The sequence below is a fragment of the Dryobates pubescens genome, chromosome 39, assembly GCF_014839835.1.
Source record: "Dryobates pubescens isolate bDryPub1 chromosome 39, bDryPub1.pri, whole genome shotgun sequence".
NCBI lineage: Eukaryota > Metazoa > Chordata > Aves > Piciformes > Picidae > Dryobates > Dryobates pubescens.
The window spans coordinates 215,467-231,508 of record NC_071650.1 but is presented as its reverse complement, the minus strand read 5'-3'; the positions used below and the strand labels follow the sequence as shown (position 1 = coordinate 231,508).

Here is a 16,042-nt window from a genome sequence, read left to right as displayed (position 1 = left end):
TTGAGGGGCACTGGGAGGATGGGGAGGGGGCTTGGGAAGGAGGGCTTGGGGGGGGCTGATGTAAGCGGGGGGGGGATGGGTTATGGGCGGCTGGGAGGGGCCATTTGGGGCTGGGGGCAAGCAGGGAGCAGGCAGGGGACGGGCAGGCGGCAGGTAGAGAGCAGGCAAGGAGCAGGCAGGGGGCTGGCAGGGGACACAGAGAGCAGGCAGGGAGGGGACAGGCAGGGAGCAGGCAGGGAGCAGGCAGGGGGCTGGCAGGGAGGGGACAGGCAGGGAGCAGGCAGGGGGCTGGCAGGGAGGGGACAGGCAGGGAGCAGGCAGGGGGCTGGCAGGGAGGGGACAGGCAAGGGGCTGGCAGGGAGGGGACAGGGAGCAGGCAGGGGGCTGGCAGAGGGCTGGCAGGGAGCAGGCAAGGGGCTGGCAAGGGGCAGGCAGAGAGCAGGCAGAGAGCAGGCAGGGGGCTGGCAAGGGGCAGGCAGAGAGCAGGCAGAGAGCAGGCAGGGGGCTGGCAGGGAGCAGGCAGGGAGCAGACAGGGGGCTGGCAGGGAGGGGACAGGGAGCAGGCAGGGGGCTGGCAAGGGGCAGGCAGAGAGCAGGCAGGGAGCTGGCAGGGAGCAGGCAGCTCCTGCTGGGTCTCTGATCCAGCCCCAGCTCCCCGCAGCGGCAGCACCACAGGGAATGGGGATCCGGATTTGGCCCCCGTGGTGCTTGAACGGGGGAGGGGTGGGGGAGGGTCTGGGGAGGGGCTCAGTGCTGAGTGGCTCCCACGAAGGCTCAGCACCCATCCTGTGCACCCTCTACACAGGGCTCAGCACCCTTCCACCTGCAACCTGTTCACGGTGCTCAGCACCCTTCCAAATGCTCCCCTGCGCATGGAGCTCAGCACCCATCCCCTTGAAGCCTCTCCTTGGAGCTCAGCACCCTGCTCCTGCTGCCCAGCACCCATCCTGCTCGGCTCCCTTTGAAGCTGAGGAGCAGAAGGAGCTGGAGAGGACCTCCCCCCCCCTTCCCCCCTGCTCCACCACTGCTGGTAAACATCTGAACTGGGTCACCCATCCGGATTGGTGCTGAGCTCCTCTCCTGGAGCTTCCTCATGGCGACCTCCAACTGCTGAGGACCCTTCGTGGAGGCCTCCAAGAGGTCCTCCTTGAGCTGGTGGAGGGAGCAGGAGATCTCCTGCAGGGATGGAGGAAAGTAGGTCAGGCTTGGAGCTGCCTGCTCCCATCAGCTCCTGCCTCCAGCCGAGCATCTCCTCGGGCTTCAGCCTGTCCTGGGACTCCTCCAGCTTGAGGTGGGACTAACCCACATGGACCACCCAGCTGGGGGACCCTGGAGGAGCTTCTGCCCACCCCCGAGGAGCCCTTCTGGTGGCCATCCCACCCCCGAGCCCGCCATCCCACCCCCCTCCATCCTCCTCCTCGGAGCTGGAAGGACCAAAGAGAAGGAGTGGGGCGAGAGGCAGCCGAGGAGTCCTGGCGGGATGGTGTGGAGCAGCTTCTGCAGGTCACCCTGCGGGAGCCCAGCGCTGCTCCTGGGCTGCTCCATCGCCACGCCACGGAGCGGCCCTGGCGCTGCCCCCGGGGCCGGGCGGAGCTCCAGGGGCGGCTCCGACCTGCAGTCCCAGCGGCGGCTCCGGCGCGGCTGGAGACCCCCTGGAGGAAGGGCTTCAGCCGCCGGCAGCCCCAGCTGGAGAAGGCTCCCGGCAGGCTGCCCCCGGGGCTGGGCACGGCTGGGACACAGCCTGGGGCCTGGGCTGAGAACAAGGAGGTGCTGGAGGAGAGAGGGATGGAGGAGGAGGAGGGATGGAGAAGGAGGAGGAGGAAGAATGGAGGAGAGATGGGGGGATGGAGGAAGAGGAAGGATGGAGGAAGAGGAAGGATGGAGGAAGAGGAAGGATGGAGGAAGAGGAAGGATGGAGGAAGAGGAAGGATGGAGGAAGAGGAAGGATGGAGGAAGAGGAAGGATGGAGGAAGAGGAAGGATGGAGGAAGAGGAAGGATGGAGGAAGAGGAAGGATGGAGGAGGAGAAGGATGGAGGAGAAGGATGGAGGAGGAGAAGGATGGAGGAGGAGAAGGATGGAGGAGGAGAAGGATGGAGGAGGAGAAGGATGGAGGAGGAGAAGGATGGAGGAGGAGAAGGATGGAGGAGGAGAAGGATGGAGGAGGAGAAGGATGGAGGAGGAGAAGGATGGAGGAGGAGAAGGATGGAGGAGGAGAAGGATGGAGGAGGAGAAGGATGGAGGAGGAGAAGGATGGAGGAGGAGAAGGATGGAGGAGGGATGGAGGAGGAGGAGGGAGGGATGGAGGGGGAGGGATGGAGGAGGAGGAGGGATGGAAATTGGAGAAGAAGGAAGGGTCTGCAGGGGCCTGGGGTGCATCTATAGGTGTCTATAAACCCCCTCAAACCCACCCTGCTCCCCCCATTTCCACCTCGCCCCCTTTATAACCGAGGCCGAGGCCCTTGCACGGCAGCCGCCATCTTGCGGCGCGACAGCAGCGTCGTAAAAGAAGATGGCGGCACACTCCCCCCCACCCCGCCGCCCCGCTCCCGGTCTCGCCTTAAGGACGGCGGCGCCAGACGGATCCCGGCGGTTGATTGCTCACCGATCCTCCCCTTCCCGAGCCTGTTAGACAGCACCGGGAAGCGGGGGAGACGGCAGGAGACCGCCGGGAGAGGAAGCTCTGGGCGCCGCCATGTTGTACGGCAAAGGGAGGGGGAAGAGAGCGCTCGCTGTGCGGGTATGGCTGCCTAGCTCCTAGGTAACTTCCGGTTCCGCTGTGGAGCGGAAGTGGAGCGGCCGTGGAGGAGCGGGAGGTAAACACAGGCCGCGGCCCCGCCTTGGTGGGGGCACAGCGGGGGTTGGGGAGGCCTTGGGGGGCTTCTGAGGCCTTGGGGGGGAGTCTAGAGGGGATGTGTGGGGAGGTATTGGGTCTGGGGGTGGAGGAGGTGTGGGCAAAAGGGGGGGGTTGGGGGTACGGTGCGGGGGGGGGCGGCAGTGGAGATTTGGGGGGGGCTTGAGGGGGTAGGGAAGCGGAGGCGGAATTTGGGGGCATTGGGGGGGTCGTGGGGGTTAGTTAGAGGGGGGAATATTGGGGTGTAATGGGGGGGCGTGGGTGGCGATTTGGGGTCGTTGGAGGGATGTGGGGGAGCACTGAGAGCATACTGGGAGGGCCCTGAGGGGGCGGGGGGCGCCTGGGGGGGGTAACGAAAGGGATTGGGGGAGGCACTGGGGAGTAATTAGAGTGTTAAGGGGAGAGATTGGGGGGGCACTGGATGGGTCTGGGGGGGGCAGGGGGCGAGGTTTTGGGGGACATTGGTTGGAATTTGGCAGGGGATAAAATCTGGGGGCATGTCTCAGGATTTGGGGTTCAGGGCCAGGAGATTAACTGTGGGTCCTCTCTTTTCCTGCTTCTTTTCCACTTCCCCCCTCTTTGCCCCCAGTTTTAGCCTCCACTGAGCCCTCCCCCTCCTCACCTCTCCCCCACCCCAAGAATTTGAGGGGAACCCCCAAGAGCCCCCCCCCAAATTTCAATGAATGGAAAAGCCCCCCCAATGTAAATTAAGGGGGGACCCCCAAAAACATTTGGGGGGTGTACCCTAAAGTGTCCCCCCCTTGAAATGTTTTCCCCCCCAAAAAAAATTAAAGACACCCCAAAGTTTCAAGGGGGTCCTGGGGGGGTCCTGTTATGGGGGATGCTGAATTGGGGGGGGCAGAGGGAGGAGGGAGGGGAGAGGGGGGCCGAGAAACCCCCCCTGGGCAACTGGGGGGGTTGGAGGAGGAAGGGGGAGTGGCTTTAGGGGACGGAGGGGAGCAAGCCAAGAGCTCCCCCCAAAAAGTGGTGGAGAAGGAAGAGGAGGAGGAAGAGGAGGAAGAGTTGGACCCCCGCATACAGGTGAGGAGCAGCTCTCAGTGTCCCCCTCCCCCAGTGCTCTCAGTGTCCCCCTCCCCAGTGCTCTCAGTGTCCCCCCTCCCCGGTGCTCAGTGTCCCCCTCCCCAGTGCTCTCAGTGTCCCCCTCCCCAGTGCTCTCAGTGTCCCCCTCCCCAGTGCTCTCAGTGTCCCCCCTCCCCAGTGCTCTCAGTGTCCCCCTCCCCAGTGCTCTCAGTGTCCCCCCTCCCCAGTGCTCTCTGTGTCCCCAGTGCTCTCAGTGTCCCCCCCCCCCAGTGCTCTCAGTGTCCCCCCTCCCCAGTGCTCTCAGTGTCCCCCCTCCCCGGTGCTCAGTGTCCCCCTCCCCAGTGCTCTCAGTGTCCCCCCTCCCCAGTGCTCTCAGTGTCCCCCCTCCCCAGTGCTCTCAGTGTCCCCCCTCCCCAGTGCTCTCAGTGTCCCCCTCCCCAGTGCTCTCAGTGTCCCCCTCCCCAGTGCTCTCAGTGTCCCCCTCCCCAGTGCTCTCAGTGTCCCCCTCCCCAGTGCTCTCAGTGTCCCCCCTCCCCAGTGCTCTCAGTGTCCCCCCTCCCCAGTGCTCTCTGTGTCCCCCCTCCCCAGTGCTCTCAGTGTCCCCCTCCCCAGTGCTCTCAGTGTCCCCCCTCCCCAGTGCTGTCAGTGTCCCCCCTCCCCAGTGCTCTCAGTGTCCCCCTCCCCAGTGCTCTCAGTGTCCCCCCTCCCCAGTGCTCTCAGTGTCCCCCTCCCCAGTGCTCTCAGTGTCCCCCTCCCCAGTGCTCTCAGTGTCCCCCCTCCCCAGTGCTCTCAGTGTCCCCCCTCCCCAGTGCTCTCAGTGTCCCCCTCCCCAGTGCTCTCAGTGTCCCCCCTCCCCAGTGCTCTCAGTGTCCCCCCTCCCCAGTGCTGTCAGTGTCCCCCCTCCCCAGTGCTGTCAGTGTCCCCCCTCCCCAGTGCTCTCAGTGTCCCCCTCCCCAGTGCTCTCAGTGTCCCCCTCCCCAGTGCTCTCAGTGTCCCCCTCCCCAGTGCTCTCTGTGTCCCCCCTCCCCAGTGCTCTCAGTGTCCCCCTCCCCAGTGCTCTCAGTGTCCCCCCTCCCCAGTGCTCTCTGTGTCCCCCCTCCCCAGTGCTCTCAGTGTCCCCCTCCCCAGTGCTCTCAGTGTCCCCCTCCCCAGTGCTCTCAGTGTCCCCCTCCCCAGTGCTCTCAGTGTCCCCCCTCCCCAGTGCTCTCAGTGTCCCCCTCCCCAGTGCTCTCAGTGTCCCCCTCAGTCCCTCCCTGTTGCTCCCAGTGCTCCCAGTGTCTCTGTGTCCCCCCCAGGAGGAGCTGGAGCACCTGAACCAGGCCAATGAGGAGATCAACCGCGTGGAGCTCCAGCTGGACGTGAGGGCAGCTCCCAGCTCCAAACCCAAGTCCTTGTTCCCAGCTCCTTAACTGGTGCTTGCTGGTCCCTAATGGGTGTCCCAGTCCTGAACTGGTTCTCCAGTCCCTGTCCTGGCTGAGAAGGTCCTGGGGTGGTCCTGGGGGTCCGGAGATGGTCCTGAGGTGTTCCTGGAGGGCTTCCTGGCTGTTCTTGGGAGTCACCAGGATGTTCTTGGAGGTGGTCTGGGGTCCTGAGAGGGCTGGGATGTCCCTGGGGGGGCTGAGATGGTCCTGAGGTGTTCCTGGAGGGCTTCCTGGCTGGCCCTGAGAGGGCTGGGGTGGTGCAGGCCGTGCTGAGCAGGCCCTGATGGGCTGCTCCCCGCCGCAGGAGGCTCGCACCGCCTACCGCCGCATCCTCTCCGAGTCCGCGCGGAAGCTCAACGCTGAGGGCTCCCAGCTGGGCAACTGCATCGAGAGGGCCAGGCCCTACTACGAGGCAAGAAGGTTGGCCAAGGAGGTACCAAGATGGAACATCTAGAGGTGGTTCTTGGGGTGGTTGGAGAGGGTGGTCTGGGGGGTGGTCACCTCCTGGGTGTCCCCCAGGCCCAGCGGGAGACCCCGAAGGCAGCGCTGCGCTACGAGCGGGCGGTCAGCACGCACAGCGCTGCCCGTGGGATGGTTCTTGGGGTGGTTGGGAGAGGGTGGTCTGGGGGGTGGTCACCACCTGGATGTCCCCCAGGCCCAGCAGGAGACCCAGAAGGCAGCGCTGCGCTACGAGCGGGCGGTCAGCATGCACAACGCCGCCCGCGAGATGGTGCTGGTGGCCGAGCAGGGGGTGATGGCCGACAAGAACAGGTTGGATCCCACCTGGCAGGAGATGCTCAACCATGCCACCTGCAAGGTATGGACCCAGCCAGGCCTGGGAGGTCCTCTGCTCAGTGGTCAAGAGGGGTTGGGGAAGGGGTTGAGGGACATCCCCAGGGTGTTGTCGTGGACGCCTCCAACCGGATCAGGTCGGTCGGGTTGGGGAAGGGCTTTGAGGGACATCTGGGCCATGACCTCCGGCCAGGTCATGACATCTTGAAGGGATTTTGGGTTCTCCCTGGCCAAGGACCCCACAGCTGAGGTCCCCACACCCTGAAGGGCTCTGGCTTGTCCCCAGGTGAACGAGGCAGAGGAGGAGCGCCTGAGGAGCGAGCGAGAGCACCAGAGGGTCACCCAGCTCTGCCAGCAGGCTGAGGCCAAGGTCCAGGCTCTCCAGAAGTCCCTCAAGAGAGTCATCCTCAAGAGCAAGCCCTACTTTGAGTTGAAGGCCCAGTTCAACCAGATCCTGGAGGTACCTTGGATGGGTTGGTCATGGCCATTGCCTCCTGCTGCTGGGTCACCAGGACTTGGTGAAGGACCAGCAGGAAGGTCTTGGAAGGAGAAGGCCTTGAGGGGTCACCAAAGCGTGGCCCTCAGTATCTAAAGGGGCTTTGAGGTGCCTTCAGGGGCGGGGAGCTGGGGGGCTGTGGTGGGCACTGTGGTGGCCATGGTGACCCATGCCACCCCTTCAGGAGCACAAGTCGAAGGTGACCTCCTTGGAGCAGCTGGTGGGCCAGGCCAAGACTCGCTACAAGGTGGCCCTGCGGAACCTGGAGGAGATCAGCGAGCAGATCCACGCCCGGCGCCTCCAGCGCCTCCTCCAGCACCGGGCTCCCCCCGTGGGAGCCGAGGCCGCTCCCCACCACCACCACCGCCACCAGGAAGGTGCTCAAGATGTTGAAGGAGAAGCCAGAGGAAGCCATTTGGGTGCTGAAGGTCCACCTCTGGACACCATCTCTGTCTTGAGTCTCCAAACCATCGCCTCCGACCTCCAGAAGTTCGATTCCGTGGAGCATCTCCTGGGCTTCTCGGACGCCACCAGCCTCAACAGCCAGGAACTGGAAGAGCAACCAAGAGGTGGTGCTCAGGGGGTCTTCAGGCACCACAGGAGCATCAGCCTCTAGGACCTCCAACCTCCAAATCCCACTCCAGGACCTCCTAGACCCCCAAAAAGGTCCCCAGCTCAGGACCTTCTCCCTCATCTTGAGGAACCTCAGCTGTAGAAGGTGAACCTGGTTCTTCCTGTAGAGTCTTCAAGAGGTCTGGCAAGCTTCTTAGGTGACCAGGATGGCACCTTGGATGACCAAGGTGACACCACTGAGGTGGTGACCCCCCAAAACCTACCTCCAGGTCCTCCCCACCCCAGTAAAGGTCCCAGCTCAGGGCCTTCTCCCTCATCCTGAGGAGCCTCAGCTGTGGAAGGTGATCCTGGTTCCCCCTGGAGAAGCTCCAGGGAGTTGTTGGAAGCTCCTTTGGTGACCAAGGTGATACCATGGGGGTGGTGACCTGCCAGAACCCACCCCCAGCTCCTCTCCCACCCAAGAAAAGGTCCCAGCCCAGGACCCTTCTCCCCCACCTTGAGGAACCTCAACACCAAGCCCCCCCCCATATGCCACCATGAGAACCTGGGGGGAGGTCCTGAAGGTGCCTCTTTAATGGGGGGGAGGGTGGTGTGTTGGGAGGCTGCTAATGAGATGCAAATGAGATGCAAATGAAGCTGCCCCTCCCTGGTTTTACACCCCTGCCCCAGACCCTCCCCATTTTAGGCCACTTTCTGGGGGTCCTTTCCCCCTTTTTCGAGCAAATTGCACTAAAGTTGGGGGGGGTGGGAGGGGGCAACTGGGAGGGGGAAGACTTCCCCCCCTAATTTGGGGGTTCAATGGGGAGGGGGCTGTGATGAAAACCCCCCCAGTTTGAGGCAGCCCCTGGGACCAGTTTGGGGTTAATAAAGTGGATTTTGTGTCCCCTCCCCACCCCCCAAAATGTGTTTTTTTGGTTGCTGGTTGCACCCCTGCCCCCTCCCCTCCCCCCCCCCCAATTCCAGTTTTGGGAGTGGTTTGGGAGGGGATTTGAATCCCTAAGGGTGGGAAAATGCCCCAAAAGTGAAGGAATTGCCCCCAAATTTCATTAAGTGAGCTAAGGGTTGCTGGGTTTAGGGATTGCTTAGTTATTAAGAGGCTAATTTGTCCAGAAAGAGGGAATTTTATTCCCCAGGTTGGGGATTTCATTCCCAAAACGCTGGAAGATTTAATGGGGATTGGGAATTCAATTGAGGAGGCATCTTCCTGGGATGGGGCCTGGAATTGGGGGTGAGGGCCTTGGATCCCCTCCTGTGTCCTGAGCAGGGCAGCCCCAGGATCCAGCGGGAGCATCCCTGGGATCAGGTGGACTGGGAAAAGCTGCCCTGGCACCAGGGAAAAGGTCCCTGGCACTGGGAAAAAGGGAGGAGGAGGAGGAAGAGGAGAGGGAGGAAGGGATGAGGAGAAGGAGGAGAGGGAGAGGGAAGAGGAGGAGAAGAAGGCCTGAGAGCCCAGCAGGAGAAGCCCCTGAAGGTTCTGCTCTAGTTTATTTCTACTCCAAAAAAGACTCCAAGGACCCCAAAACCCCTCCCCCCCCCCCCCCCCAAACCTCCCCCTCCAGCCCTGGTGACCCCGAGGGTCCTCCAGAAGGTCCTCCAGAGGTGGTCACCACCTGGGGGCGAAGCAGCACAAGAGACACAATTCCAGAAACACGGAAAAAGACACAAAAGAGGACAAATCCCCCTTGGATTTTTACAGCCACTTCGGGCAGGTCTCAGACATTTTAACCATCCTGGTCCCATCTGGAGGATTTTTAGAGGTTTGGATAATTTTTCATCATTTTGAAACTTCATTTTTGACAATTTTCAATAATTTTAACCAACTTTTAATAATTTTTGGGGCAAATTTTGATGATTTTTTTAAAAAAAAAATCATCTTGAACCCTTTCTGGTCATTTCCTTCACTATTTCCCCCTCACCTCCCCCTGACAACCAAGCGGGGTGGGGGGGTGGGGGGGTGGAAAGCTGGGATAGAAAAAAAGCAGGATTTCAACCCAAAAATCCAAGGGGAAAAAAATTCACCACAAAAATACAACTTTGTTACCAAATCCACGTGGAAAAGGACCCCAGAAGCCCCTCAGACTCCCCAGTTTCCAGGACATGCCTGAAAAGCGACATCACACATCCACCCAAATGGTTTCCTTCCACCTGAAGGCTCCCCACAAAGGTCAGAAGCGAAGGGAAAAAGAGCAGGGAGGCTCTGGGATGGAGGAGTGAGGTGGGGTCAAGGTGGGATCCATGTGGAGATAGAGGTGGATCCCCATCCGTGGGATCCATGTGGAGGTGGATCCCCATCCATGGGATCCATGAGGTGGATCCCCATCCGTGGGATCCATGTGGAGGTGGATCCCCATCCGTGGGATCCATGAGGTGGATCCCCATCCGTGGGATCCATGTGGAGATAGAGGTGGATCCCCATCCGTGGGATCCATGTGGAGGTGGATCTCCATCAATGGGGATCATGAGGTCAACCAATGCTGAGTCTTTGAGGCCACCTCCAGTTGGGTGTCGGGTGAGGGGCTGGGGCACGGGGGGAGGAGGACGGACCCACGGCGCAAGGAGGACTTCTCCATCCCCTCCTCAGCTCCTTAACGACCTCAGTTAATGAGGGACGGGGTCTGTGCCCCCGAGCCCGGGGCCGAGGAGAAGGAGGGGTGGGGGAAGCCTCGGCTGGGGAAGGAGAGGGCCCAGGGCAGGTCCAGCCCCGGGATGGGCAAGGCCGAGGGGGACGCCGGGAAGGAACCCAAGGGCGGCAAGGAGGTGGCCGAAGCGCCCAAGGGCGGGGAGAAGGTGGCGCCGGGGAAGGGTCCCGAGGGGTTGGCGACCGCCGCGGCGGCGGCGGCGGCTTTGGGCTTGTCCCCGGCGTGGGTCCGTTGGTGGCGGTTGAGGTGTGAGCTGCGGCTGAAGCATTTGCCGCACTGGGGGCACTTGTAGGGCTTCTCCCCGGTGTGGACGCGGTGGTGGATGGTGAGCTCCGAGCGCTGGATGAAGCTCTTGCCGCACTCGGGGCACTGGTAGGGCTTCTCCCCCAGGTGGATGCGTTGGTGCTTGATGAGGTTGGAGGAGACGCTGAAGCGCTTGCCGCACTCCCGGCACTCGTAGGGCTTCTCCCCGGTGTGCATCCGGCGGTGCTTGGTCAGGTCGGACTTCTGGATGAAGCCTTTGCCGCAGTCGGGGCACTTGTAGGGCTTCTCCCCCAGGTGCGTCCTCTGGTGCTTGATCAGGTTGGACCTGACGCTGAAGCTCTTCCCACACTCCCCACACTTGAAAGGCTTCTCCCCGGTGTGCATCCGGCGGTGCTTGACCAGGGCCGAGTTCTGCCCGAAGCTCTTGCCGCACTCGGGGCAGCCGTAGGGCTTCTCCCCGGTCTGGGTGCCTTGGTGCTTGACGTTGTCCAGCTTGGAGGTGAAGTCCTTCCCACATTCACAGCACTTTTGGGTCTTCTCTTGAGGGGCAGGTCTGGCTCGGGGCACCCACAGGAAGCTCTTCCCGCAGTCACTGCACTTCGAGGTGGCGCTCAGCAGCCTCCGGCGCTTGGCGGACGCCAGGAAGCTCTTCCCGCAGTCGCTGCACTGGGAAGGTTGCTCCGTGGCGCCGCTGCCGCCGGTGGGAGATGCGGCGGCGTGGACGCGGTGGTGTCTCTCCAGGTGGGAGCTCTGGGAGAAGCTCTTCCCGCAATCCCCACACCGGAAAGGCTTCTCCCCCATGTGGATCCGGCGGTGCCGGTCCAGGTGGGAGCTCCAGGAGAAGCTCTTCCCGCAGTCCCCGCACTGGAAGGGTTTGCCCACGGTGTGACTCCGTTGGTGCTGGACCAAGGCTGTGGGCAACCCAAAGCTCTTCCCACACTCCCCACACTTGTGGGGCTTGTCCCCACCGTGGCCGCGCCGGTGCTTGGCCAGCGCCGAGCTCTTGGTGAAGCCCTTCCCGCACTCTCCGCACTTCCAAGGTTTCTCCTCAGCTTTGGAAGCTTCTCCGGCCGCTGCCGGCGGCGGCAGGGGTCTCGACGGTGGGGAGTGACCGCAGCTGGAGCACCGACAGGAGGAGCCCACACTGCTCCCCAGGTGGGTCCGGCGGTGCCGGTCCAGGTGGGAGCTCCAGGAGAAGCTCTTCCCACACTCCGGGCACGTGAAGGGCTTCTCCCCGGTGTGGATCCGACGGTGCCGTTCCAGGTGGGAATTCCAGTTGAAGCCCTTCCCACAGTCCCCACACTTGTAAGGCTTCTCCTCCAGGTGGAGCTTCTGATGCTTCACCAAACTGGAGCTGGCAGGGAAGCTCTTCCCACAGACCCCACACTGGCAGGGGGTTGGGGCGGCGGCGGCGCCGAGGTGGCCGCGTTGGTGCTGGATGAAGGCCGAGCCGACGCTGAAGCTCTTGCCGCAGTCAGGGCACCTGAAGGGCTTCTCGGCGGCGTGGCGCCGCTGGTGTGTGATGAGGGTGGAGCTCAACCTGAAGCACTTCCCACACTCAGGACATTTGTGAGGCCTTTCGGCTCCCCGGCGGCGCTTGGAGAAGGTCGAGCCAAAGGCCAAGGCTTTGCCGCAGTCGTGGCAGCGGCCGGGAGCCAGCAAGGTCCTGCCGGAGAACTTCTTGAAGCTACCGCGAGAAGATTTGCCTTGGGGTTTCCCCGAGGGCTTTCTTGCCTGCTTGGTTGGTTTCTGAAGGTTCTCACCACCAGGTTTGGTCACCTCCACGCTGGTGGGGTTGGGGATTTTGGCTTTGCCAGCTGGTGTGGCGGTTTGGGCGTCCACCTTCTCCAGCTCGCCCGCCGGGGGCTCCTCCTCTTCGTTCTCGCTCAACAAGGCATCATCTAGGAGCAGAAATGGAGCTCAAGGTGTGGTCTCACCAACTCCTGCTTGACCACATCCCTCCCAGCACCATGGGGACCTATCTCCAGCTGCTTCCCACCATCACCCCATGGTTTGGTGGCCTCCAAACCAAGCTTCTGGTCATCAGCAACCCCAAAGGAGAAGTGGAGGTTGAGATGAGGTCTCACCACCAAAACCCAACCGTTGGCTGACCACATTGTGGTGGCCCTATCTCCAGCTGCTTCCCACCATCACCCCATCATTCAGTTGCCTCCAAACCATGCTCCTGGTCATCTCCAGCACCACACTGGGTGTCTCACCGGTGCTCAAGCCCCTCCTGCGGTGGGATTCGGCAAAGGCGGTGATCCGTGGCCAACTGATGGCGATCTCCTCAGCTGTAGGAAAAGATTGGGGACAAGTTAGGGTTGGTTTCACCCAAAAACTTGTCCAACCAGGACAAGGATGGCCCAGGACCCCACAGCTGGAGGAAGAGTTCCATTTGGGCCCAGGTCAATGTCTTGATCAATGGTCTGGGGATGGAGGTGACACCAGGTTGGGTGGGAGTAGGAATGCTGGAGGGCTGGAGGAGCTCCAGAGGGACTTGGAGTCATGGGTGAAGAGCTCCAGAGGGATCTGGCCAAGGTTGGAGCCATGGGTGAGGAGCTCCAAAGGGATTTTACCAAGGTTGGAGCGCTGGGTAAGGAGGTCCAGAGGGATCTGGGCAGGTTGGAGCCATGGGTGAGGAGCTCCAGAGGGATCTGGCCAAGGTTGGAGCCATGGGTGAGGAGCTGCAGAGGGATCTGGCCAAGGTTGGAGCCGTGGGTGAGGAGCTCCAAAGGGATCTGGGCAGGTTGGAGCCGTGGGTGAGGAGCTCTAGAGGGATCTGGGCAGGTTGGAGCCGTGGGTGAGGAGCCCCAGAGGGCTCTGGGCAGGTTGGAGCCATGGGTGAGGAGCTCCAGAGGGATCTGGGCAGGTTGGAGCTATGGGTGAGGAGCTCCAGAGGGATCTGGCCAAGGTTGGAGCCATGGGTGAGGAGCTGCAGAGGGCTCTGGGCAGGTTGGAGCCATGGGTGAGGAGCTCCAAAGGGATCTGGGCAGGTTGGAGCCATGGGTGAGGAGCTCCAGGGGGATCTGGCCAAGGTTGGAGCCATGGGTGAGGAGCCCCAGAGGGATCTGGGCAGGTTGGAGCCATGGGTGAGGAGCTCCAGAGGGATCTGGGCAGGTTGGAGCTATGGGTGAGGAGCTCCAGAGGGATCTGGGCAGGTTGGAGCTATGGGTGAGGAGCTCCAGAGGGATCTGGCCAAGGTTGGAGCCATGGGTGAGGAGCTGCAGAGGGCTCTGGGCAGGTTGGAGCCATGGGTGAGGAGCTCCAAAGGGATCTGGGCAGGTTGGAGCCATGGGTGAGGAGCTCCAGGGGGATCTGGGCAGGTTGGAGCCATGGGTGAGGAGCCCCAGAGGGGTCTGGGCAGGTTGGAGCCATGGGTGAGGAGCTCCAGGGGGGTCTGGGCAGGTTGGAGCCGTGGGTGAGGAGCTCCAGGGGGATCTGGGCAGGTTGGAGCCATGGGTGAGGAGCCCCAGAGGGGTCTGGGCAGGTTGGAGCCATGGGTGAGGAGCTCCAGGGGGGTCTGGGCAGGTTGGAGCCATGGAGGAGGTCAATGGGATGAAGGTCACCAGGGCCAAGGGTTGGGGGAGGGGGGTTGGGGGGTGGGTTGAAGACCCTCACCCAAGGAGATGACGCTCTCGTAGCTCTCCTGCATCTCCTCCACGTTCACTTTCCAGACCTTGGTGGGGGGGGTGTCTTTGTTTTTGGTGTGTGGGGGTCCTTGGTCCCTGCAAGAGAAACCAGGTCCAGAACTGGGGGCTCCACAGCCCAAAATTAGGAGACCCCCTCCCCATTATGACCACTTGGAACTGAGGACCATCCTGGGTTGCCCCAGTGTCAGGCTGGATGGACACCAACACCCCTCCCCCCTCCCAAATTGACTTCCCCGGTACTGGGGAGCTCCTCCCCTATGGAAGGGACCCCCCCAGAAAGAACCCCTCCAAAATCCCCCCAAGTATTGACCCCATAGAAAACAGCTGCCCAAAAGACCCCCCCCATGTAGCCCCTCCCCCAAACCCCTCAAGAAAGATGCCCCCAAAAGAGCCCCCCCCAGTCTGCCCCCAAATCGGGGTGGGGGTAAACGGGACCTTAAGGGGGGGGCTTGTTTTGGAAGAGAGCTTGAAGGGGAGAAAAAGGGGGGGGGGGGGGGATTTGGGGAGGAGGGCAGCAAATTGGGGGGGGGGCTAATTGGGGATTTAAGGAGGGGTGCATGCTGGGGGGTGTTATTTTGAGGGGGGCTTCTTCGGCTGAAAACGGGGGGGGGGGAGAGGGATGAAGAGGAACCGAGCGGGACGAAACCGACTGGGGCGGGGGGTGGGTTCAAAAAGGCTCCACCGAAGCCCCCTGCCCAAATTAACAACCCGGGGATGGGGATGGGGATCGGGGGGGGGGGGGGGGGGCAATGGGTGCGGTCAGCTCCAACCCCCCTCCCCAATTAAAAACCAACCAGGCCGGGTGGTGGTTGGGGGGGGCGGGGGGGAGGGGGTCCCCATTACCTGTTACTGCTGGGGCTGCGTCGGCGCTGGTTTCAAACGAGAATTTTGGGGAGGGGGAAAACAAAGCGGGGGGGGTGGGGGGAGGGTGGAGGAAGGGATGGAAGGGGGGGGGGGGGAATAAAAAATATTGGGGAGGGGGTGGGAGGGGGGTTGGGAAAGAGAATTAAAAGGGGGGGAGGGGGGGGGCGGTTGTTGCACGTCCGGATGGGTGAAGCCGAACACACACAGGAAGGGGCTGGAGTTTACTGGTGCGTACTGGGAGCGAGGAGGGGGCAGGAAAGGGAAGAGGGGGGGGTGGGGAAAAAAAAAGAGGGGGGGGGCTACAGCCGCGAGCTGAAGAAATTTGGGGGGGGGGGGAAGACCCCCCCCAAGATAAAAACGAAGAAGGAGCGGAGCTGCCTTTGTTGTGCCTCCTTCCCTTTAAAATACACAAAGGGAGTGGAAGGTAAATGCTAAGGGGGGGGAAGGGGGGAGGGGGATGAATGAAGACACCCCCCCCGTCCCCCCGCCCCGGGCTGGGGTTGGGGTAGGGTTAAGAGGGGAGGATGGGGAGCAAGAAGAAAAAGCGGGGGGGGGCTTGGTGCCACCCGGCTTTGTCCTTGGGGTGGGGGGGCTAAGGGAAACCAGTATGGAACTGGGGGGGATTTGGGGCTGGGGGGAGAGGGGTCCGGAATGGGGGCTGAGGGCGTCCGGGTTGAGGCTGGGGGGATGGAATTTGGGGCTGGGGGAGTCATTTCTGTCCAGTATGGGACTGGGATGAGAGCCTGGAGGGGGTCTCGTCTATTGCTGGGTGGGGGAATTGGGGCTGAGTGGTCCCTTCTGTCCAGTATGGAACTGGGGGGGTCCAGAATGGGGAGCTGGGGGGGGGGGTGCGGTTTTGGCCTGGGAGGACTTCGGGGCTGGGGGGGTCCCCTCTGTCCAGTATGGAACTGGGAGGGGGGGGGTCCAGTTTGGGCCTGGGGGGAATTCAGGGCTGGGGGAAATCCTCTCTGTCCAGTATGGAACTGGGGGGAGTAGGATGGGGACCTGGGGGGAGGGTCTTGTTCATCCCTGGGGAGAAGACAATTTGGGCTGGGAGGAGAGAATTTGGGGTGGGGGGATCCCCTCTGTCCCATTTAGACCTTGGTGGCCATCAGGGACTGGGGGGGGTGTGTGCTTCTCCATCCCACCCCACCCTGGTGGGACATCAGGAGCCAGGAGGTCTCCTGATGAGGGTGGGAGACCAGGGGGTCTTCTCTCTCCCATCCCACCATGGAGAGGAGCCTGGATGGCAGAGTGTGGAGGAGTCTGCTCCACCTCAGACCACCTTGGGATGGAGGAGGCCAAGGAATCACCTTCATACTGCACCACCTTGGTTGGAGATCAGGGACTTCTCCATCAAGCTGGGCCTGCAGCCACCATCCTGGTGGCCTCCAAACTTCCCCAAGCCCCCTTGGTGGTGCTTCTGAGGTGGCTTCAGGGTGGTGAT

The 16,042-nt window shown here is 62.4% G+C and overlaps 3 protein-coding genes across 3 annotated transcripts in view; 2 read left to right on the top strand and 1 right to left on the bottom strand.

Annotated features, from left to right (window-relative positions):
• The first annotated feature begins 1,184 nt into the window (after window positions 1-1,184).
• SH3BP5L (SH3 binding domain protein 5 like) lies at window positions 1,185-8,059 on the top strand. The gene is made up of 9 exons (XM_054177182.1): window positions 1,185-1,291; window positions 1,425-1,702; window positions 2,451-2,698; window positions 3,762-3,893; window positions 5,189-5,251; window positions 5,619-5,747; window positions 5,970-6,131; window positions 6,393-6,566; window positions 6,787-8,059. The coding sequence occupies exons 1-9, from the start codon at window positions 1,185-1,187 to the stop codon at window positions 7,216-7,218; spliced, it is 1,725 nt and encodes a 574-aa protein (XP_054033157.1). The 3' UTR covers window positions 7,219-8,059.
• Window positions 8,060-9,573: 1,514 nt separating this feature from the next.
• On the bottom strand, window positions 9,574-13,763 carry LOC104309615 (zinc finger protein 345-like). The gene is made up of 3 exons (XM_054177308.1): window positions 13,700-13,763; window positions 12,298-12,372; window positions 9,574-11,979 (listed from the first exon to the last, which is right to left on the bottom strand). Exons 1-3 carry the CDS (start codon window positions 13,731-13,733, stop codon window positions 9,770-9,772), a joined length of 2,319 nt encoding a protein of 772 aa, XP_054033283.1. The 5' UTR covers window positions 13,734-13,763; the 3' UTR covers window positions 9,574-9,769.
• Window positions 13,764-14,954: 1,191 nt separating this feature from the next.
• The window catches only part of LOC104307942 (uncharacterized), a 70,061-nt gene continuing 68,973 nt past the window's right edge, over window positions 14,955-16,042 (top strand). The window contains exon 1 of the mRNA XM_054177303.1: window positions 14,955-15,019. The gene's annotated coding sequence lies outside the window, so the exon portion shown is untranslated. The remainder of the gene's footprint in view (window positions 15,020-16,042) is intronic.